At 45.8% G+C, this 24690-nt stretch overlaps 1 protein-coding gene across 1 annotated transcript in view; it reads right to left on the bottom strand.

Annotated features, from left to right (window-relative positions):
- Window positions 1-24690, bottom strand: part of MLF2 (myeloid leukemia factor 2) — a 93286-nt gene that overhangs the window by 22921 nt on the left and 45675 nt on the right. Inside the window, exons 3-7 of the mRNA XM_085619835.1 lie at window positions 12942-13098; window positions 12804-12839; window positions 12424-12477; window positions 12180-12302; window positions 11541-11700 (exon numbers count right to left, since the gene is read on the bottom strand). Of these exons, the coding sequence (XP_085475961.1) occupies window positions 11541-11700; window positions 12180-12302; window positions 12424-12477; window positions 12804-12839; window positions 12942-13098 (530 nt within the window). The remainder of the gene's footprint in view (window positions 1-11540; window positions 11701-12179; window positions 12303-12423; window positions 12478-12803; window positions 12840-12941; window positions 13099-24690) is intronic.

The following is a 24690-nucleotide window of genomic DNA, read 5'->3' as shown; positions in this document are numbered from 1 at the left end:
ACCCTTTTTCCCTGTACATGGAGCACTATGTATAATGTTTTCTTTTTATAGCTTACATCCTCAGATTGCTTTCTACCCCTTACATCCTGGTATTGCTTGCTATCTCAGAAAGCCACCTTCCCCTAAACTCCTAAAATTCTCCATGAAAAAAAATGAACTTGATTGAATTACACTTAATTCCTCCCCTTTCTTTCTTCAGTGACCCTCTACTTACCTTCCATCCTCTGCATGCTCCTATTTCAGAGTATAGCCTCCTCTCAGTCTCATGCCGGTCTGCCTTACTCTTCTTAATGCAATTATGTAAAAGGCGGATACCTCATTTCATAGATCACAGCATCTCCTGCTTTAAAACCCTGCCTCTGCATTTTGAAAACATCCTTCACAAACCTTTTTATTCTCTTTTATAGTGAATGACAGGGACAGATAGGGCAATGTAAATGTAAAGGCTGCAGTAATGTAAGAAAGAGAATAGAACACTGTGCATTCCTTTAAGGGTATCTTAACCTATAGTGTCCCATCAAGCCCAGTAGGTGGTAGTTGACTTTTTGACACAATTAGAAAACAGGATACGGTCAACCGGACTTTATCTCTACCATTGGGGATGATGGAGGGTTGCTTATGATTTAAATGGAGGTATGCCTGAGACAGAACAAAATTAAAGGTAAGAAACCATTCCTTCTCTTTCAGGGGAACTCCACTTATGATCATAAGCACTGGATGGAATAGCTAGGTTATCCCCCAAGCTACGAGGGAAGAGATAACGTATGATATTTAAGCAAAGAGTTTTCGCAAAGAGGCTCGCCCTACTTGGGGATCTGCTCTAGATTCTGAATCAAGACAATAGAGTTCTTGTAAAGGTGTGAACAGATCTCCAAGTTGCTGCCTTGCAGATCTCAGAGACTGGAATATTTCTAAGTAATGCAACAGTATCCGCTTTACGTCTGGTTGAATGCGCTTTTGTTTTTCCAGGTAAGGTTTGTTAGCTTTCTGGCACTCCAGGATTATGCACGAAATTATCCTTCTAGTCAAGGATTGTTTCAATATGGCAAATCCTATTTGTAAAAGGTCATAGTTTACAAATACTTGTTTTGACTTTCTCAAGTCCTTACTCTTGTCCAGATAAAATTGCAACACCCTCTCACATCAAGAGTGTGAAGAGATCTCCACGCAGGAGAAGAAGGGATTAGAAATAATGTAGGCAAATTAAGAATCAGATTGAAATGAAAGCTTGAAACTACTTTAGGAAGGAATTTGGGGTCAGTCCTCATGTAAGGTTTGTGAGGAAAAGAGCCCAAATTTCGCTGAGTACAGAGATTATAGCGACTAAAAAGGAAATGAGATGGGGGAAAAAAGTCAGAGAGATGACAAATAGGAATGTGGCACTACCCTAAAATACACACAAAAAATCACAAGAAATCAAAGATTAAAATTAACAGAGTTTATTTACTTGCACAAAACGTATCTGGCCCCCACAAGGATAGCCAACATCATCCCTGGAGCATCTGATCAGTACCTGAAATGCCAAAGATCACAGGAAGACTTTTTTTCATGACATGGTATGTGATTATGATTTGGTCACACAATTCTAGAAAAATGTTCTTAAGGTCTTAACTGAAAAAAGAGGCAAATGATTGGAGTACAATCAACTGGGGAAAATATATAGACCGAAAAATGCAAAACAAGTTTGTAGGTTCACGATCTTGCAGCAGTGTCGGCTAAGAGGAATATAGTGATGACTTGAAAAGCAAGCACCGCACCAGGTAGCAAACCATGGCTATTCAATGTTAGAAAGCTGAGCAGGCTGAAGTATCTGCCATTACAACACAACAAAGATTTCAAAGCAGAGACAGCTCTCTTAATGAGGCAATATTTTGTTATCAGTAGAAGCCCCCCCCAAAAAATGAAAGTCTTCCATGAAGAATGTATGTAACCCAAGTCATAAAACACCTCACAGGACCAAGCAGTGATCTATAGTAACTGGGTGTTCAGGGAGTTCTCCTCCATCAGTCAAGAAAACACTGATTAAAAAGAACTGTTCCAAAGTAAAGATGCATATTGTGATACTGCTCAAGGCACGGGGTTGACATGTGTAGGCTCATAAAAGAAAAATGGACTGATATTATGCGCTGTGACACGGGGTTGATATGTGTAGGCTCATAAAACAAGAATGAGCTGATATTATGCGCTGTGAATCTAACAGAATGAGTTGGTAGGTAAGGAGTGCTACTGTTTACAGTTTAAATTGGTTATATTGTTGACAAACTCAAAGAAATGTTTGCTCTGCATATTTTGCGATTGTCTGATGTAAACATACAAGGGCCAGGTTATGACTTAAATCTGTATTACATGAAGAAATACTGTAAAGAGCATTAAAAAAAACATAATAAAAAGGCAGTGCTGAGGTAGTAGAAGTGAAAAATAAGTTCTTAAATACTATCTGTCCTACCTCTGTTTGCCATTTCGTAGTTGTGTTGATAAAATGTTTTGTAATAAGCTTCAAGTTGCTGTTTTACAGATCTCATGTAGCGAAATGTTTTGTACAAATGATTGTTCTCCAATAGCATGTGATCTATGTTGGATGTATGAACTTCATTCTTGTCTGTTGAGAGGTGCAGTTCTACATCAACTGAAAGGAACCCAGCTGTCTGACCATGGGAGCTTGGATAGGGTTAACATGTTGTGGGTCACTGAGCCCATATTTAACTGCTGGTCAATGTCATGGGGGTATCTCTGGGCTACCATGATGAGGTTCGGCTTTCCTTCGATTTTTATCGAAGCTGTTAAATCTTTATATCGGAACCCTAGAGCAAAGGTTTTAGTGAATGGTGGCCTATCAGAATGGTTTAACACTGCAGGAGGTACTAGGCAGGGATGCCCCCTGTCCCCTTTATTGTTCGACGTTTATATTGAGCCTTTTGTCTGTACACTTAGAAGCGACAGTACAATTGCACCTTTTAAAATCGGAGAGTTAGCGCTTAAAACCGCCCTGTATGCGGACAACCTCCTCTTGTACACTTCTAATCATGTAGAGGCAATCCCGCGGCTCTTTGAAGGAGAAAACAGACATAATGGGCTGGAACAGTTTAATCCCTATAGATGGGGCTAAACAAAAAATTAGATATCTCGGAATACATCTAACCCAAAAATTGGCGGATATCCCAAAAGCTAGCTGGCAGAGAGTTGTGAAGGAAGCATGTAAGTTAATGTTAAGATGGGGAAGCCTTCCACTCAATATCTACGGGAGAGTAAATCTTGTTAAAAGGACTATCCTCCCCAAAATAACTTTTCTTTTTAATTCTATCCCACTATCATTTAATCCTAAAGATATCGCTAGTTTTCAAGGGAAGATTGGATCGTTTATATGGGCCACAAAATCACCTAGGATAGCCTGGAAGAAACTGAGGAGAGGTTTGAATGTAGGTGGCTTGGCCCTACCCGACTTATTTGTATACTGCCATGCCTTTCATTTTAAAAATGTCAGAATTTTGGCCAATAAGTTGGACTTTTCTTCACAGGGCTGCCTTTTCCAGGCAATGTTACATGACCAGCCACAGGGTTTGGAGTTTTTCCTCTTCAAATTTGGGGACCAAAAATTCATTTAAAAGGTCCGCCTTAAGATCTTACAGGCGGCGCCTAAAAATTGGGGATACATCCGGAAAGCATTGGGGATACCTCATTATATATAACCTATATGCTCCGATTAGGGACTCCCCTGGCACTCCTGAATGCCTTTAAGATCAATTGTCTCAGCCACTTAAAGTAGCAGGGATTAAAACATGGGGCGACCTATGTCTTGACTCTAGGCTTATGGATTGGGAGTCCCTTGTAAATTTAACCAACAGGTCCCTAACCAGATTTAAGTTTTATCAACTGTCTGCGTGGTGGGCAAGACAATCATGGGGGTCTACAGCGGACATCCCGATCTTAGACTCCATTTGCAGGGGGGGAGGCTGGAATCGTGAGATCTCCATCTATATAAGACACTTATTGGGGTAGAGGACTGCTTAGATTCTGAGGTAGGGAAACTCTGGGGCAACGGTTTAATAGGGAGTATGGCGGAGGTACAGAAAATCTGGATGGACGCATTCTCAATGTCCCAGAGAGTAATTAAAACTGCCATCTGAGGAGGAACCATCTGTTTACGGCCTATAGGGTTAATTGGACACCAGCTAAACTATCCAGGGTAGCGTCAGATAATTATCATTGCCCCAGGTGTAAACGTCCGGCAGCGGACAATCAACATATGTTAATGGGTTGCCCAAAGATCTCTAGCTATTGGGTGGCTATATGTAGCTTTTTAAAGGAGGTTCTATCAACACCGATCATATGTTGCCCTAGACTGTTTTTTTTTGGTCTTCCTCCGGGGTATAGGATGAACGCTGCTTCAAAATTTGTGTTTTATGTGATAGTTATAGCCAGGAGAGAAATCTGTAGAGAATGGAAGTCAGAGGCCCCACCCAGATTTGCGGACTGTCTAAAAAACATCATGATGATTAGTCAGTCAGACATGGCCTGTGACGAAGCGAGTACCAATAAGATCTGGTCTGCACTAATGGCCTGGGTGAAGAAATAATAACTTTGGTCCAATGATTATGCCAGGGGTTTGTGGTCCGGTCCTCCCTAGTACTTACTATGGTCTATCGAAGGGAACGGGAGTTGGGCAAGGAGACAGGCCACCTCTGGGTGAACTCGGTTTGCCGCACACAGACCCTGGGGGCGGAAATCGAGCTTATTTGTGTCAAAGGCACGGAGAGTTCTCATCTAGAGCAAACATCATTTGGTGGCATGTATGAGGACACAAAAAAAAATAAAAAAAGTCATAAAAGAGAAGAAACTTTTCCTATGGAAAGTTAGAATCTCACTGACTAGACTATCAAAAAGAAGAGTTCATTTGGAACACAACTGAATGGAAATGTTACTTACCTGAATGCCCAGTTGCTAATTATACACCTAAAAAAAAACATGGTTGGAACGCAAGTATATCGGATAATTGCCCTAAGTGCAGGTAGGGTGGGCACATGGGAACACATGGTTTGGAGATGTGTGATGCTGTAGGAGGACAAGGATAAGGTTTTACTGTTTATATAGGATACGTTTGGTACCCCAATAACCGCAGTTTCAAAGTATATGCTACTGGGCAGCTCTAGACAATTGGGCTTGAGAAGAAGGAACTGGCGAGCATGGTGATTTATAGCACCGTTAATAGCTACATCATTGATAACAATAAGTGGAAATCTAGTGAACCGCTCACCTCCACAAAGTATTAGGGATTTCCGTTAAGGCACATCCCTGCAGAACCAGGCACACTCTGGGGGAATAGCACCATCTCACCTATGGACAGTCGACTTCCTCCCCATAATGTTTGAGGTCTTACACTAAAGCAACCAATTGGTCAATGATAGGATAGCATCGCAGACACCCATTTTCCTTCCTGAAGATTGCTCTAGGCTCCACCTCAGCCCAGAATATGGCGTCTGTTAGCCAGGAAGCCATAGTCGGGGGCAAGCGGGCCTCCAGCACATTGAAACGCATAGTTTAGCTAGCAGCTCTGTAAACCTCGTAGAAACTTAATGCTGGGGTGGAATCTTGGAGATATGCCTATCACGCAGGCCTCGACCGATGTTAACTTTAATCTGTTCATGACAGCATCGATTGTGTTCCCAGCTTCTCAGCGTCTGGCATTCCCAAAGGACATGTTTGAAGTCTGCAGAAGAGTGGTAGCAACAAATGCAGCCTGCGCACGCCCCCAGAAACATGTGGCCAATTTTCTGTGGTGTTAAATAAGCCCTATGCAAGACATTTAATGGAATGAAGCAGAATCTCATGCTTCAGGAGAACTTTCAGGGTGATGCAAAGGCCCTCTGCAATTCCTTGTCGTGCAATGCTCTTGCTGATAGTTCCTCCCACACTTCTCTGAGGGGGTTGTAGGGAGATTTTGGTGTGATCTCGGATTGCTCAGTACAGCCAGGTTACCAATCTACAGCCATTCCCCATACGATGTAGTGCCTGCAATAAGGCATTGATGGGGGTACTCTTGGTCTCCATTATCAGCGTCTTCTAAAGGATCCTCTAATCTGCCTTTATCGCAGAAGCTGGCCTTTCGGGAGGTTAAACTGGACGTGAAGTGTGGGAAAGTCCTTAGCTCACCCTCCTGGTATAGATATCCCAGAGTGTAGAGACCAGCTTCCTCCCACGTCTCCAGTTCCCAGGACCTCAGAGGGCCTGTTCCGATGTGAATCCAAACAGGGGAAGTGCAGGTGCAAATGGAATGTTTGTGGAATATGTGAAGCCCTTTTTGCACAGGGATATAGCACTGTCCATCAACAGGGGGGTCTTTTGTGTTCTTCTCTCACAGGGGTTCTGGCTCAAACGCAACAAACAAACAAAATTTACCAGTTGTGGTTACTAGAGCTGGAAATACATGCCGTAACTCGTCCCATGTTTGGAGCGTACTTTGAAAAGTACACTCTGAACCACCACTATAAAATGGCAGAAAACAGAATCCTGATAATAAGATGGCTGACAAGTTTAAAATTCTTAGCTTGTTCAGTTCCCCTGTTCGGGCCTGGTCAACTGAGCATCTAATTTCTTGGAGATGGGTTCCTGCAAACCATCTAGATGGCCACTGAAATTGAGCTGCCAGTTAGTACCCATAAAAGTCTGGGGCTCCCCACACTCCCTCATCCGGTGGGAGTCTCCGCTTCACCAGCTGTATTCTACGCCACCACGATCCCCATGAGGGTTATTGTAGGACGTCTAGCAGTCTGGAGCACTTCTTGGTACCGCAAGGGGAAGATTTCATTAATAATACAGTAGTCTTAGGACCATCAACATCTTGGCTATGCGTCCCAGAATGAAGAGTAACAAAGAGGACCAGAAGACCACCTAGGCCCGCTAGGCTCTCATGGCCCTTCCCAGGTTATCGTCCAATAGGTTAGCATGGGTTGTGTATATAGTGATGGTGAGGTATCGAAACACAGTTGTGACTAGTGTAAGCTGTGGGCTCCTAGTAGAATCGATTTCTTCACCACTTTGCGTGAGTGGGAAGACATGCGATTTCTCAGGATGGACTCTTAGACCAGGGCGAAGGCCAAGAGATCATGCGATATCGGAGTGAGATCGGTCTCAACATCTCGGATGTACACAAGCATATCATCTGCATAGAGTTATACAGCATGTATGGTATTATCCAGGCAGACACCCCAGGTTAGAACATTGCTCCATAGCCACATAACCAAGGGCACGATGACCAGCGCAAAGAGCAAGGGTGATAAGGGGCAGCCTTGTCTTGTGTCCCTGGTTATCGTAAACGGTGCCGATATGTGTTGGCCTGTTTTTTCCTTGCTGCGTGTGCACTGTAAAGGAACCTAATCCATCTGAGCAGTTGATGAGGTAGTCACCAACTGCTCAGATGGATTAGGTGTTATAAATAAGTATGGCAGTTTTTAGGTATACTTGCGCCCCCCCCCACCTCCCAACCCAAAAAATGTAAACATTTGAATGAGAAAGTTGGTGCTACATCTCAGCAACTAACTTTTCAAAGTTTGTTTTTATTTCACAGTATGAGGCTCCTGCCAGGGCCGGCTGGATACCCAAAGCAGCCCTGGCAAATGTTGTCAGACCAGTCTCTGTACGGTGAACACCAAGTGTAGTGAGTGTAGTGAGTGAGCCTGACCACTACAAAGGGGGCTTTTAGGGGTTTCTCCTCCCCCCCCCCCCCCCCCCCCCACAAAGAAAATTTGGGAAAATGGTGCATTCTAGAACAGAACACATTTGACATTATATAGTGAATTGTACTAGCTTTTTAAGCATAGTAAATGGTGGCCTTACTGAGCATCAGGATACGGCAATCTTTGTTGGGGCTCGTCAAGGATTCCGTACTATCACCCTCCAACAGTGCCTCTCATCTCTCCATAGCCCCTCTCTCACACACATTTCATTTGTTTTATAACACCTCGCATAACAGTGTAGGGTGTCGGAGCACGTTACATCACAGACATACCGATATAATGAATCACACATGTGTACATGTAGCACCTTCCCCTGGTCTGCCGATGGACCACATATATATATAGTCTAGACAGGCATGCAAATCATGTGGGGGTGAGAACAAGTATTCCTTCATTCCCGGGTTCCAAATTCTCCAGAGGCCTGCTAGTGACCAATCTTGTATCAAGCTCTGCAGAGCTTTGGCACTGAGTGAGACCAGGGTGACTGGCAGTGGAGGGTGCACGCGGTCCTGCATTATGTCCAGGACAGAGTTAAAGTCACCACCCAGAAGCCGTGGCAGGCCACCAGTTTCTGTGAGAGTGCCACCAGGAAGGCTGTCTGGTCAAAATTTGCTGCATAAATACTGCCCACGACCAATGGAGAGCTGCAGAGTCTACCTCGCAACAGCACGTATCAGCCCTGTTGATCGACTCGTACTTCCTCAGTGTGGAACAGCACGGTTGGCCTTATCCATATGTTCCATGGTGCAGCGGCCAGGGCGGCTGACTCCGGAACATTGGGGCTCACGGTTCGATTTCCAGCGGCAGGTTAGCCCAGCACCTTGCGACTCTGGGCAATAGCTCGCTTAATCTTCCAGACAGCCCCCAGCGCCGGGGCACCTCTCCGGAGGTTGCTGTGCGCTTTGCAAATACTGGTATTTCATTTTTTTATTTCCTCTAGCAAAGGCGGAGTATGTGGTGCAGTACAATTGACAGTGCCATTTGCATCTCAGTTTGCTGCCCTTTTCGTTCATCAAGTGGGGCTCCATACAATTTGGGCGCATTATCTTCTCAGCTGTGTCTGCACTCCAGAGAGCATCCGCAGGGTGCCCAACCCCCTAACATTTCACATGAGAGCTATGTATTTACCCTGGTTCGTCATCACGATTTGGGGAAGGATGAACGGTGCGCCATGACTAGAGGGCTCACTGCTAGTTTGGCACCTCAGATGTGTGGTTTAAGGGCTCAAAAAGAATACTCCGTCCAGGAGGAGCCAAACTTCTTCTAAACCACAATGACCGGTCTGGCAAGGAAACTGTGCCGGACCATTATAGTAACTGAAAAACTGTCCAGTCTGCTGAGAGCAGGTTTGTAGTAAGCAATATGGATCAAGTGTGTAACGTTGGCTGAGTGTGGCGTGAGGCTGAGGCGACGGGCTCTGCTGGGTGGACGGTAGTCCCATTGTAGTCAGAAGGTTTCCAGTCACTGCTTGGGGTTTATATAAGGGTCTCACACAAGTTCATCCGGTGTTTGTGAAGTCACATCTGAAAGGATATTGGGCGTGTTGCTCAGGTAAGAGTCTGACAGGTGTCCGCTGGACTCCGTGGGTTCAGGTGGAAATCGCCTGATCCAGGTCGCTGCCGCTGATGTCTGGGCATCTGCTGTGGGGGTCTTAGTATGGGTTTCAACTCTGCTGATTTTGGCGCATCTGGGCCGTGCTCATCATTGGTCGCACCGGGAAGTGTTCTGGGAATTCATCTGGCTCCATGGAGCAGCGGGCAGTTGATCAATCTATGACCAGGTTTCTTCCGGTGACATGAAAAAGTAGGCTTTTTGGTTCAGAATTACTTTTAACTTTGCCCAATAGAGTAAAGCATATGTTGTGGCCAATTCACACAGACGCTTCTTGACTCATAGGAATGATTTCTTGACGGATAGGAATGAAGTCCTGTAGTGCTGTACCGCCAATGTAAAGTATGGGAATATCAGTACTGTGGTACTATCCACTAACTGGGGTCTTTTTTCTGGGCGGCACCAAGGAGATCATCTCGCTTTCTGAAGTTCAGGATTTTTGCTACAATTGGCTTTGGGGATGATCCTGGCAGGAGTGGGCCGGTTTCTCTTTACTGTAAACATGGGCTAGAGGCCATGAGGGCACACGTTTTTGGAGCCATTGTTCACTAAAGAGGGTGGCATTGGGGCCTTCAGAGTTTTAGTGTAGGCCCACTTTACAGAGATTTTTACGCCTCACCCTTTCCTCAGCATCCCCTGCTCGGTTTTCTAGTATCTGCACTCCTTCCGTCAGGAATTGGAGCTCATTGGTGGGAGCTTTTGACTTGGGGTCCACTTCCTTAAGAGTTGTTTCTGCTTGGGATCACTCAATATGTTGAAGTTGATAGTCAATGTGTCTACTTTGGCCTCCAGAAGCACTTGAAACTCACCAATTGCTGCTAGGATTTGTGCTGTATCATCGGAGCGTGCTGGCATAGCGGAGGGCTGCAGTGCAGGTGTGATTTCATGTAGATCTGCTGCAGCTGGTGTTATTGACGTAGCATCTGAGCCCGGGGTTTGGGGCGTTGAAACTAGCACCCACCCTGTGGTGGCATGAGCAACCTTTTTTGGGAAGCTGAAGCAGCAGCTCGATCTGCAGCAAAAGCCCAAGGGTGGACAAGGGGTGGGGTACTCTCTGTGGTGTCAGATTATGGCCAACCTCTCCCCCAGGGCTCAGGGGTGGCACAAGAAGCCAGGGTGAGGTCTCTCCTCACCCAGCGGGACCAGGGACCATGTCTTAGGCCAGAGTTTGTTGCTACAGACTCTCTGGGGCAGTCCAGTGCCAGCCCCCTCAGACCTGCACAGCAGCCCCAGGGCTTCTCCTTGGGAGGCGGGGCCTGTCCCCTGCCAGACTCAGGGGACTCTTGAGTCCTACCCTTCTTCTGTGGTCATCTGGGAGTGGTGGTGGGGTGGGTAACGGGGGGCGGGGGGGGGGGGGGGGGTACTTCCACCCCTCAATTCCTCTCTCCAGCAGCCAGGTTGGGGGCTGTCCCGGTGTCAGAGCCCAGACTCCTCACCGCATATCTGCGAGGTCTAACCTGGGTCTCTGCACTCTTCATGGCGGCCGCGCAGCCTACTGCCTCCCAGTTCATGGGACTCCATGTCCCCAGCGTTCACCCAGCACAGGGCTTCAACACTGCAACCACGTTGGGGCGGGGGCTGTGGCGATTACGCCGTTCAGGAGCAGTTTAGCAGTGATCGATGGGAATTATGACAAATTTAGCGGGCCGACTTTGGAGCTCAATCACCTTGCGCCATGTTAGGCGTTTCATCAATCCATGCCCCCGATCTACTGAATCAAGATTATCACTCTAAGCAGCGGATGGCTTCAAGTGGAGTGGCTTGAATTAGAAGCACAGGAAGTAAATAATTCCTTCAATAATGTAGGCCTAGTTACTGGTTTGCTTTTATTTTGTCTATCAACAAAGTAGGTCTTAATTGGGTGTAGTGATGCCCACATAGCTACTTTTCAAAAGTCAGCATAAGGGTTTTTCCCTGTATCTAGCTTGCCTATGAAATGTTGGTAAGCAATCTGGCCATGCCGAATTGTGGAACACGAAAGAACAGGCACATCCCAACTTCATGAATTCTGCAAGAAGCTGAAGGCCTGACATTTCAAGTAGTCCCACAACTTTTCAGCACCAGGTTACCCTCCTAGGTAATAGTGAGTCTACCAATCGGTATAACATAGCAATTGGAAAATCCCCTCCCTTGATGTGGTTATGCAAAGGCCACAAATAACCGTTTTATATCTTCCCTCTTCCCCATCACATCACTCACTCTCTTCCAGGTTGATGTAGTCCTGCTGTTCCTCCCGGTCTCCAGTACGATGGTTTCGAGATCGTTGAATCACATGCCCTCGGTCACGGATATGATGTCCAACAGACATCTGTTCCAAGCCGCTGTTCGAGTCCCGCACCGTCCGTCGCGTCTCTCGCACCTGCAGATTAATAAAACGCACACCCACATTTAGAAACCCTCTAAAATCTACTGAAGACGTTTCACTCTCCTTCTCAGAAAGACCCGGAGCCCCACTCAAGAACCATAAACAAAGTTATGCTTCATGCCCTTGCCAACTTGCTCAGAATTCTTCCTGTCCTGCCAAAGAACCTAGAACACCACAAGGCATCTCAAGCTCAATGTAGTTCCCACAAAATGGGAGGGGCACAGTATGAGAGAACTGAAGTGGGGTAATGATAACCAATGAGTGATTGACTGGTGGAGTAAAGAATGAGTGAGAAGTAAAAAAAAAAAGTCATAAAAATGGCAACAGGAAAAATAGAAATATGCAAAGGGGTAAAAAAAAAAAAAAAAAGAGAAGTAGAGGCTAAAGCAAAGAGGAATAAAACATTGGCTATGAGAAAGCCACATCCCTCAATCCATCAAAACATAGAATCCATTCTTTAACATAGAACTCACCCCACCCGGAGTTGCACGCATCTGGGAGGTCTCCTGGTACACCTTGGGGGCGCCATCTGGAGTCATGTTGGAGTATGAGACAAACGTGGAAGACGAATACGTCTGGCAGGCTGGCATCCCGCTCTGAAAAAGAGGGTGAGCGTTTTTCTAAAAATATAAAAAAGGTCTAACACATGCTGTATGAGGAAACAGAAGGCTAAGAGGGGGACAGGGATAATTTTAAGAAACTCAGAGTAGAACTTACCATATTGCCCATCATGTTATTCATCATACCAAACATATCAGCAATCCCTCCACCCTAACAAAAAGAAGAAAAAGAGTTACTGAGAAGGAAAGTTCCAGTCTATCTGTGCCTGGTGAGCGCCTATGAATCCAAACCCTCAAATAGTTTATAATACCAAGGTATGCCTCCTCTTAGCGCCAGACTCCTTGCAGACTTGTACAAGCTGATCAGATGCTGCTCGGTCTAGGTTATCCATTATTTTTGCTTAGGGAGATTGGACTTCCGCCCACCCTTAATGCAAACCCTATATAAGTCTTGCATTTGGCAAATTCTCCTCTGACCCAACCCTCCAATTGACTTGAACACTTGATCGACAGTGTCTTTTCAAATCCTTCACTCACCATTGGAAAAGCTCCAAATGGTGCCATGGCTCCAGGCTGGAAGAAAAAAGAGGCAGGAAGAAAGAGTGGTCAAGCTTACAAACAAGAGCTCCAAATTTCTGCTTTCCACTATCAGAAGCTGGTGCAGCAGAGCCTCACCTGTACTCGTCTCACTGGGGCTGGGGCTGGAGCTGGTCGAGCTGCCCCTGGTGAGAATACACCATCAGTGAGAGGAAGGAAAGGACTGAAGCCAAAACCACCCAGGCCTCCTGATAACATCCGGTTCATTTGTTGCTGGTGCATGGCAAAGGGATCCCTGCAGAGGAGGAGACAAAAGGGGAAGACGTTAAAAGCATGAAAGACAAGAGGGGTTACCTCAGAGAAAGAGGTGGAGGTCGTGATACACATTTCTTTGACCCTTTCTAGCCAACTTCGGCCAAGGCATTTAAAGTGGGCAGTGGGACCAATGACAGAAACAGGGCATTGCAAGTGGAAGAAAAAAACTACATACCCAGAAAAGTTGCGAGAACCCTTAATTATGAGCATTTACATAAACTTTGAGGCATATGTACAGGATACATAAGGTAGGGTAAAACATTTTTTACATCAACTCCAAAAAAAGATTTTAAGAAGTCCACCACTCCTTCACTCTGAAAGCATCCACACAGACACTCATTCTTATAATTATTTCGGGGTGGTGGAAGCCTACCATCAAGGCTTTCATTTTTCCTTCTTTGACCACTGTCTTTTTTGACCTCCCATTGTACTCTCGTATTCTCTCTATTCTTTTTCCTTATTGGCTCTGCCAAGGTTCTCTTCAGTATTCCCCAACTATGGCTCTGGAATCATAGGGTGTCACCCTAAAATAGGACACTAACAAAACACTTGGTAGTGTATATTTTCCCAGCACACATCCTATTTTTGTGATTCGATCGCTTAGAGCAGACTTTTCTTTTGAAACTTTTCTGGACTCTTTCGCGAGTCACATGAAAACTCATGTTTACACCACCCCCAAGTAGAAATCTACAGGCCAAAACGTTTAGTGCACATCTGTGTCATGTGTTAAAGTTACTGGGAACATTCTGTGCTCCAAAAAGTGAGATTACACACAGCAAGTGAGACTGTATTCCAAGCAGAAAAATTCACAATAGACGACTATGACTGTGCATTAAGAAGTGTGGACTGGCACCTAGTGAGTGAGACTACTCCAAAACAGAAGACTCCAGTGGTATGGAATTTTATCAAATATCTATTCGTCTCTGTTGGTGCCAATGAGTGAGGCGACAGATTATGGAAGTGTTTTAACTGTATCAGAGCTATGAAAAGCCTCCATGACCATGGTAGGGCTCACATTAATTCATGGTTCCGATTCTAGCAGGACTCCGATTTTGACATCTTTCCAAAGATTAACTTATTGGGGTTGAAAGTAGGCGGGAATAGTTAAAATGCCCTTTGAATTTGTGCAAAGGTACAAACGAGTTTAATGGTATTCATAATTCAATTTTTTCATACAGAAAAAGGTTCAAAATGTGCTCCTGACAATGACGGGAGCAAATATTTTTCCAGGGTTGAAAAGAAATGTAGGAAAAGTGAATTCGCTTAGCAGATTTATTTTTTTCACAACACATTTTATTAATTTTTATTTCAACATTACATGATGGCCAACATGGCCTATCTACACTTGCTGTGCAATAACAAGCCGTCGCCCACCCCAATGTTACCCGCATATGTTACCGAGATCAAATCCACCATTTCTCTCATGATCAACATTCTTAAAGACTCTGTATAGGGGATATGCGAATGTAATAGGGGACCAGGAGCCTCATAGACCACCGTCAAATTGCCGTATCTCTGTGTGAAGAAGGGAGTTGACCATAGGGAATGGTGCCAAAACTATGCCTCTGTGGAGCGCCCACCACTGCCATATCTTTGCGTGTCTGAGGGCACCCTCTAGCACGATACACCGCTATTCTCATGCCCATACAATGATCCATTCCTTGCTTCCATGCACCCATTGTGGGCAGCAACACATCCCTCCATAGCCGTGCAATGTTGCGTTTAGCTAGAGTTAAGCCCAGGAAGAGTAAATGTCTCCTTCCATACTAGGAAGTAATATCAGCTTTGGGTCAAAAGGAATCTTCCAGGACAAGCCCCTCCCTAGGCATGTAACTACCCCTCGTCAAACTCCAGAGTGCTGTGCATTCCCATACCATATGTAGGAAGGTGCCCTCAATCATCCCACTTCTTAGGCAGACCGGCGAGGCAATGGCACCCATACGCCACAGGCGCTTCACGTGGCGCCATCAGAGCCTCTGTCCAGTCGTCATTGTCGAGTGTGGGTATGTCCCCCTGCCAGGTCTGTCTCAAAGTTGGAAGTATGGATGTACTATGTGTCACTAGTGTCTGGTAAATCTGTCTGATTTTATGGGTACCCAGATCCCCAGTTAGTAGTTTGCCCTCCAGTGGGTTGAATTCCGGTAAGTCATGAAGATCACATAGACACGGGGTAAGAACATGTTAAGTGGAGTTATCTATGGAGTTGGTGTCTATGCAATTGGAAATCTGTCTGTAGTTCCTGAAAAGATTTAAGAACTAAGCCAGGCATGATACTCACCTAATGTTGAGATGCCCATCGCATCCCACAGCTGAAACCCCCAAAGACATGTTACCTGGCCCAGGAAGTTCCCACCCCACAGTGGTGTCATCTGAGTCAGTCGGGCCCACCACCCCATCCATGTTAGTGTCCGTTTCTGCAGTTGGAATACTGTCTGGGTTTCATGTACCGCCGTAGAGGAAGTGTAAGAGCAAAACGTCTCCCATCACCCAACACTCTGTCGCATACGCTGGATCTGCCCACTGCGCATACCACCAATCGTTAATAAAGAGGACCTGTGGCACAGCATAATATGAGTAGATGCCAGGGGCAGCAATACCCCAATTGAAAGTAGATTAGAATCAAGTCCGCAGAGCAATAGGCACCGCCCCCTCACCCCAAAGAAACTGTGTGAGGGACGCATTGACCAGCTAAAACCATGTTTGGGGGATGGTGAAGGGATTAATGCTGTAATTGATAACATTCGCAGCATTGAGACCATTTTAAAGATCACTGTACAGCCTAGTAGAGAGAGACCACACTTTGATCTAGTCTTTTATTCAGAGCAATATCTGTGCAATATTATGTGCCTAAGCTATCGCGGGGTCAGGAGCAGTATATACCTCCAAGTACTTGAAACCAGAGGCTGCTATGATCAGATCTGAGGCCCATGTCCTGTTTCCCCCGGCCTTCCTTACGAAAAACATCAAAGATTTCCCAGCGTTCATGTGTAGTCCTGAAGTATCTCCAAAAACGCACAAAATATGCAGCATTCGTGGGCCGGAAGATCGAGGATTAGTGAGGAAAAATAGTGCATCATCAGCATATACCGATAGTTTCTGCGACCACTCACGTCCCCACAATAAAGGGTCCGAACGTACCCACACTGCCAGAGGTTTTATTGTCAGGGCAAACAGTAACGGGGACAGTGGACACCTCTGTCGGGTGCCCCTGCCCAACTCTAAGGGAGCGGAGATCGCTCACTCAACCCAGACCGAGGCAGTCAAGCCAGTGTATAAGCGCATAGCAGATTTTTGCATGTACAAAAATACACTCAACTTGTCCCAAATAGCCAATAAGAAAAAAGGACACCCGCAATCAAGGTCTTCGTCAATGGCACTTTATTCAAAGTTGCTGCATGCCGAACACAATTACACTTTTCGGCCTTCATGACATCAAGGGGCCTCCATTTTCCCAATTGTAATTTACGTGCTTAGAGAGTAATACCATTATATGGACATAATAGAAATACTTACATTCATTTCATAATCATTTGGCAAGGAATTAATTTATATTTCCATAATTAATACTGCTAAAGATGCACAGATGTAGCTTCCCAAAGAAACTGTTCTTTCACAGTATATGGTAACAAAAAAGTGATATTTCAGAAGTACACCATTTATATGGCTGAGGTGCACAAACAGAGTGTTCTACATGATGAAGTTTGTATCACAATGTATTTATTGTTCAGAAAAATGTTGTGTACATACACAATCGTGCTGAAATATAAAGTGCCAGGTGCTCATAATTAATAGTGCATCTGCATGTTGTTCCTTTAGGAAGGTAATACATTCACTCCCAAACCAGAAAGAGCCCAAGTGGGCAGTACTAAATTCTGTGCAACAACAAAAAGTGCCACATGCTTAATATTTAATAATGCATTCTATATATTCCCTATAAAAAGTTTGTAAATTATCTCCCAAACAAAATTAAGCCAAGTAGGCAAAGCATGGATAATCATAACCCAGATATCTAGGTATAAGCTCTATGCTATCATCTCCATATGAGCTAAATAGCAAAAAAAGTGTGTGTATATTCCATCCTGCACAAAACAGAGCCCAAGTGGGCAAAACTGATAATCTCAATCCCATACTACTGGCCACCCTTGAACTAGGTGCACACACTAACCATGTGTGCTATCATAACCTATGTTGTCGACCAGCGTGCTACCTACTATAGTTTTGGCTCACATTTCATGTTTCAGAAACCAAACTATCTAAGGCCTATCTGCCTGCACAAAGATGCTGCCTGGGTAGAGGAGCCCTGTTTAGAAGCCATAATAAAGGGTTAAACTAAAAAAGTGTGTGGAGCCCCTTGAACGTCAAAAAAAGTTCGAAAAGGTAGGAGGTAGCATACAAAGAATGAATAATATACTGTCAATACTGAGTTGAGTGTGTACCCACCCTATGCATGTACATCTCCTCAGCCGCACTCAGATCTCCTTGGTTCTTACTATCTAGCTTCAAAACGTAGGAGGATTCAACCTTCTGAGGATCTTTTCCCTACCCCTGCCCTTAGCGGTTTCGGGTACAACATCTATGGCAAAATACCGCAGGTCTCTCTATTCCTGTCACTGTGTACTACTGCAAAATGTTTGGCCAACAAATCGGTCTGATCTTGGTGTTTTATGGCCCGACATGTTTTAGTACACATATGTGTACCTGATGTTTGGTGCTGCCCACGTTATCGCAGCCCACATGCGCACTCCAGCAGGTTCACAGCATATTCAGTTTTGCATATAAAGGCTCCCGGTCTACTTTCCAAGGGGGTATTGTTGTGTGTTTTGTTCACCCATATTCACAGGCCCTACATTTGCTGCATTTCCGGAATCCCAGACTGGCAGCTAGACAGTTACTCTTAGCAAATACACATGTATGTTTGGTATTGCTAAACAGAATACACACAAGTTCACCAGGTGTTTGTTGCCCAATTCTACATCTGTAAACTTTTGTGAATCCCTGAAAGACATATATATATAGCCACCAATGCCAAGACATACGTATGGTGGTGCATTTTTTTGGCCTTATTAAAGAGCCCCAAATTTATTTACAGGTTGCCCATAATGGCTTTACACCAAATCGAGATTGCTCAGTGTAGGAAGCTGGCTCTGTATATTGTATTACCACTAGGTGGTTATACCGTGCACAGAGTCCAAGAGTTCCCCAAAAGTGTGCAGAGCTCAATGTAAAACCCAAAGTGCCCTTTTAGTGGTAGTGCGGGTGAGCAGCCTTAGGTCTAACACAGAGGAGTACAAGACATTCATTGCACAACATTGACCAATAATGGACACAAGACTCAATAAGGAGATCCGCATCAATTTTAGAAAAATTTACTTTGTTTGTATTTTATTTTAAGACCAAGAGGATAGCACTGGGTAAGCACGTTTTTAAATAAAAATACTTTTCACTTTGAAAAATCAACACTTAGAAACTTTTCAGAACAGTTCAATGTTATCCTATGTGGAAAACAGTTCAATGTTATCCTAGGTGGAAAATAATAATCGCAGTTAAACAGGTAAGTTTCCAACTTACAAATGCAGTCTTCAGGCCCAAAGGTCAGCAAGGAGCAAGGGTTAGGTGAATACCAAAACTGAACCACTAGGGGCACAGGGGTGGCCGGGTGCAGAGGTCAAAGTCGGAGTTTGGCCCAATGCTTTTCAATGGAGAGTGGGGGGTGCCTGGAGCCACACTGCTTGCATGTAAGTGGATCGGTTGCAGTGGGGCAAGCTTTTAAAGTTAGGACCAGCACAGGGGGAAGCCACAAAGCACCACCAAGCATACACCACCAGCAGCACAGGGGGCATCGGGTGCCCAATGTGTTGCAATGGAGATTCTGCTTTTGGCAAACAGGCTGCAGGTGTTGCACTGGAGGTTGCAGAAGGGAGACCAATGACAGCAGAGGTAAGTAGAGATGTAGGGAGTCATAGGGGCACAGTCGGTTCAGCTCACCTAGGTCCAGGGGCTTCGGATGCAGGGGTGCCTTTCAACAGTCTTCTAACCAGAGCCAGTCACGATCGAGGGAAGCCTCTGGATTCACACTGCAGGCGTCACCGTGGAGATTAGGAGAGGTTAGCCACCGCAGGACTAAAGGTCAGAATCACTGGGGAGACTTCACTGCACAGGTAGGTCACTTTGACTTGGGCCGTTGGGCGTCTGGTGCAGAATGGGCAGGAGTGGTGGTTCCAGCTGCATCCGGAGCCCTTGGAGTGGATTTCTTCTGGATAGGTATGCTGTCGACGGGACATTGGCGTCTTTTTCTAAGGCGGCAGTCGTCGTCTATAGTCTTCTCTGCAAGGATGTCTTCTTGCATCTAAGGTCATCACAAATCTAGTTTCTAGGTCTGGGGGAGCCATCTAAATACTAGATATTGGGGTGTTTTAGGGGAGTAGCAGGTAGGGCCAGTGGGCACCTTACCTGGGTTGCTACACCCTCTAATATGCCACCCTCCTGTGGGAGGAGGGCATAGACTTAGCCCTGATTGGAGGGGTCTCACTATCTTCAAGATGACGGAGACTGAAAGATGTGCTTCACCTCACCTCTCCCACCTTAAGGGTGGAGTTGGCAGAGGCGGGCACACCTTTTATTCGCCTAGGTTCTCATGCCAGTTTTCCTACTCAAATTGGGGGTGTAAACCTGGGGCTGCCATCTGCTGTTAGAAGCAAAGGTTGAACATTGCATTATCAACGCGGCAGGACTTTGAAGCTTCCCCCTTTTGAGCACTAGCCCATCCTGGGGAGAAGGCGTGACACCTCTGTCCAGGATGTGCATCGTTTCTGGTACCAGAGAGCAGGAGCTCTCTTCCCAGGGGTTCAGAAACATGTCTGTTGGTGGCTGGTTGCCTACAGCGGGTCAGAGACCATACCAGGGTTGGTAGGTTTTCAGGTGGCACCTCTGAGGTGCACTTTGAGTGAATGTATGACGTTACATCGCATACATTCACTACGCATGGCTTTACAACACGGTTGTTACAACGACTGCGTTGTTACCACGCATGCCATTACATCGCAAGTCGTTTCAACGACTTGCTGTAGGGGGCTCGCTGGACTTTAGGAATAGTATTAATTACTATTCCTACTCCAGTTTGCGCAACACCAGGGAAGGTGTTGAATTTAACATCCAACACATTCCCTGGTGTTGCACGCCCCCTACAGAAAGTCGTTGATACGACTTGCGATGTAATGCCACGCGTTGTAACGACTGCGTTGTGTTACAGCATTGTAAAACGCTGTTTCCCCCTTTGAGTACATGGTACAATAAATCTCACACTGTCAGTGTGCATTTATTGAGAGGAGTAGTTCAGCCATCAAAGTGCTGTGGAACTCGAGTTGTCGAGTTTCCAGCGCATCTGTTCTCTATGGCTTCACTGGCACACACAACATTAAGGAATGGAACCTAATATTTTAGGGGCATATCTGCTCATGCAGATATGCCCTCACCTATGTTATAGTGCACCCTGCCTAAGGGCTATAAGGACTGATCGAGGGGTGACTCACCTATACCTCCAGGCAGTGCTGAGTGGCATGTCGACTTCGTCATGTTTCACTTCACAGGGACATGCAAACTGCAAGGGCAGTGACATGATCTCAGCTCTCACGCCCTAGGCACCCATGGTACCATTTTCTAGGAACTTACAGCCGGCAGAAGTACCAACTGTGGACATGTTTTCAGGGAAGAAGCGCTGGAACAGGGGACCTAGATGGCATGGACCTTGCACACTGCAATTGAAACCACAAGAACACCAGGCAAAAAGTGGGGGCTAACCATGTAAAAAGAGGCACTCACAATCAGTATTATTATACTGTTTTTTTTGTTTGTTTTTTAAAAACATTGGAATGTGCCAAGCACCTTTTACTATATGATACCCCAGAGAAAGGTCTTTAAAGTTGCACAGCTGTATAGTAAAATATGTTTTTCAAGTTGCAAATTTGTTAAAGTACATTTTATTGTGAAAGCAGACCATTATCCATCTTGCATTCCTGTATTGGCATGTTGGCACATATAAACAAAGGCGCGTAACAACTAACCTCACCTTGTGAAAGTGTGCACATTTTTACACTGGAACAGTGTCAGTACTACATAATGAGCTCAAACAATTTCCTTAGAGCACACACCTTAACAATAAAAGTGCTGTAATAATGAATCAGACATTAAAGTTTGAACAACATATACATATGTGTACAAACCTTCTCTTAGTGGAAATAATAATCTTACAAAGATGCCATCTGTGTTATTGCAAAGAAAATTTGTCCTTGGCCTCAAACAACATGTCCTTGGCTTCCAACATTATGAATTCCACACCCAAGATTCATACTCAGTGACTAAAATTGTGCTTCAAAAAGGAGAACATTCATACCATGCACATGAAACAGTGCTACGAGATGAGGGACTCTCACTGAGCCAGAAACAATACTTCAAGGCTCAGGACTCTCCTCCTGGCACCACAAGTGAGAACATGTTAAAACAAGCATTGGCGTAGTCAATGGGTCTCGCCTTTGGGACATTATAAGTGTTTAGCCATGCAACACTTGATGTTGTTGCACCAAGGATATTGTGCTGGATAACTAAACACTTATAAGGTCCCAAAGGCGAGACCTATGGGCTATGCCAATGCTGGTTATTCAAGAGCTTGTACTGTCACTTGCACGGGAGAACGGGCACATTGGGTCTGCAATGTAGAGTATTTGATGTATTTACTTCAGTATATTATTTTGTAGGCGTTCTTTTTGCCCATGTCCTGATGAGGGCCGACTTAGTGGGCTGAAACGCGTCGACTTCATAAATTGGAGGAGGCTGACTGATTAAAAGTCAGATGCAAGACACCCGGATACACACTTTTGGGGCATATGTAGAGGTTGAAAGTAATCCTCCCATGTGTGTTCAGGACTATCTCCTACTCGGGTTGCACATAAATTGGGGTTTTTCGCAACAGTCCTTAGATTGTATTTGTAGGAAGGAATTAGGAAATAATGAGGATTGTGTTTTTGTTGTTTGTTTGATGTGTTTTATGTATGTTCCAGAAAATATAAAGTTTTGATTTAAAAGTCAACTTGGGGTAGATCTGTGAGTGCTCAATCAATTAAGTAAGTCTGGGGACTACGTCCCCACATGTAGGGACTCATTTATTGTTTTCCGTACAAAAAACCATTTGAATCTTTTACCACACATCATTTGTGTTTGTTCTCTTATGTTTTCGCCCAGATGTGTTGGTGGGGATAGGGTAAACCCCTGTGGTTTATCTGTATATCATGAGCGACTAAGGCCTTTGCTAGGGGTGGATAATTAATATTAGGAAAGAAGGATTTGACCTGGAAAAAAGGGTTTATTTTGGCATGTTGAGCTGCCCAGGCTGCAGAGTTTAATGGAGAAGAGCATAACAGAGTGGAGTGTCGTAGAGTGCCCTGGCGTAGAGTGCAGTGATGCAGAGTGCCCTGGCGTAGAGTGCAGTGATGCAGAGTGCCCTGGCGTAGAGTGCAGTGATGCAGAGTGCCCTGGCGTAGAGTGCAGTGATGCAGAGTGCCCTGGCGTAGAGTGCAGTGATGCAGAGTGCCCTGGCGCAGAGTGCAGCGATGCAGAGTGCAGCGATGCAGAGTGCAGCGATGCAGAGTGCAGCGATGCAGAGTGCAGCGATGCAGAGTGCAGCGATGCAGAGTGCAGCGATGCAGAGTGCAGCGATGCAGAGTGCAGCGATGCAGAGTGCAGCGATGCAGAGTGCAGCGATGCAGAGTGCAGCGATGCAGAGTGCAGCGATGCAGAGTGCACTGGCGTAGAGTGCAGCGATGCAGAGTGCACTGGCGTAGAGTGCAGCGATGCAGAGTGCACTGGCGTAGAGTGCACTGGCGTAGAGTGCAGTGATGCAGAGTGCAGTGATGCAGAGTGCACTGGCGCAGAGTGCAGTGATGCAGAGTGCAGTGATGCAGAGTGCAGTGATGCAGAGTGCAGTGATGCAGAGTGCACTGGCGTAGAGTGCAGCGATGCAGAGTGCACTGGCGTAGAGTGCAGCGATGCAGAGTGCACTGGCGTAGAGTGCAGCGATGCAGAGTGCACTGGCGTAGAGTGCAGCGATGCAGAGTGCAGCGATGCAGAGTGCAGCGATGCAGAGTGCAGCGATGCAGAGTGCAGCGATGCAGAGTGCAGCGATGCAGAGTGCAGCGATGCAGAGTGCAGCGATGCAGAGTGCAGCGATGCAGAGTGCAGCGATGCAGAGTGCAGCGATGCAGAGTGCAGCGATGCAGAGTGCACTGGCGTAGAGTGCAGCGATGCAGAGTGCAGCGATGCAGAGTGCAGCGGCGCAGAGTGCAGCGGCGCAGAGTGCAGCGGCGCAGAGTGCAGCGGCGCAGAGTGGCACAGTGCAGAGTGGCACAGTGCAGAGTGGCACAGTGCAGAGTGGCACAGTGCAGAGTGGCACAGAGTGAAGTGGCACAGAGTGAAGTGGCACAGAGTGGAGTGGCATGGAGTGAAGTGGCATGGAGTGAAGTGGCATGGAGTGATGCAGTGCAGAGTGGAGTAGTGCAGAGGGGAGTTGTGCAGGGAAGAGTGGAGTGGTGCAGGGTAGAGTGCAGAGGTGTAGGGTGGCATAGAGTGGCATAAAGTAGAGTGGTGTAGAGTGCAGTAGAGAGGTGCAGGGGCGTAGCGTGCATTTAAGAGTGACGTTGCATAGAATAGAATGTTGTAGAGTATAGTGGTATAAAGTGCAGTGATGCAGAGTAGTTGGCATCGGTGCAATGGTGTAGGGTGCATTGTTTTTGAGAAAAGTGGAGTACAGCAGCATAGCATAAACTGCAGAGGCGTAGAGTGGCGCAGCATTGAGTGTAGTAGAGTAGCGTAGTGCAGTGGCATGGAGTACAGTGGCATACAGTAACCTGTTTCAGAGAAGAGTGGAGTGATGCAGGGTAGAGTATGATAGTAACCGCTCTACATGGCTCCAAAATGTCGACGTTTCAGTCCCACCCCTATGATTTTACAGAACTTTCTTCAGGACCCAGGATTGTACTTAGTTCTTTGGCTGTCACTTTATTCCTGGTGCCTCCTTACCCCATGTGTTCCTCCCTAGTGCATGCAGTTATGCCATGCCCTCACTTACTGCATGGCTATACTACTTCACGTATAGCTTGGCTCCAGTGGGACAGTGTGCACAAGGCTCACATATGGGCATATCAAATTTTACCTAGGCAGTTCTGGCTGCACTGTTCTAATTGAAGCACAAGGATAGTTGCTGTTTTTTCAGTACCTCTCAAGGACTGAAACCTGAATGACGATCCTAGAGTAAATGGTTATTTTCTACATAGTTCCGAAGTTGCTTCAACCCTTCTCTCGCCAATTTTTGTTTGGGAGGTTTGCTATCGATCTATAGATGGCTGGAATTGTGGGGTCAGCTATTAGTTTCCTTGAAAAATCAGGTCCTATTCACCTGCCATATACAGACAGGAACTCTTACCTTAAGACGGGTGCATATTAGATAGCTCCCATTTGAGTATATAGTGGGTGTAGAGGTTTTGATGGAAAACGTTGGGCAGTGCTCTGCAGGTAAAGTTTTAAG

Source organism: Triturus cristatus, chromosome 7 (assembly GCF_964204655.1).
Source record: "Triturus cristatus chromosome 7, aTriCri1.1, whole genome shotgun sequence".
NCBI classification, from domain to species: Eukaryota; Metazoa; Chordata; class Amphibia; order Caudata; family Salamandridae; genus Triturus; species Triturus cristatus.
The sequence above is the reverse complement of the archived record's forward strand: the minus strand, read 5'-3'. Positions and strand labels throughout refer to the sequence as shown.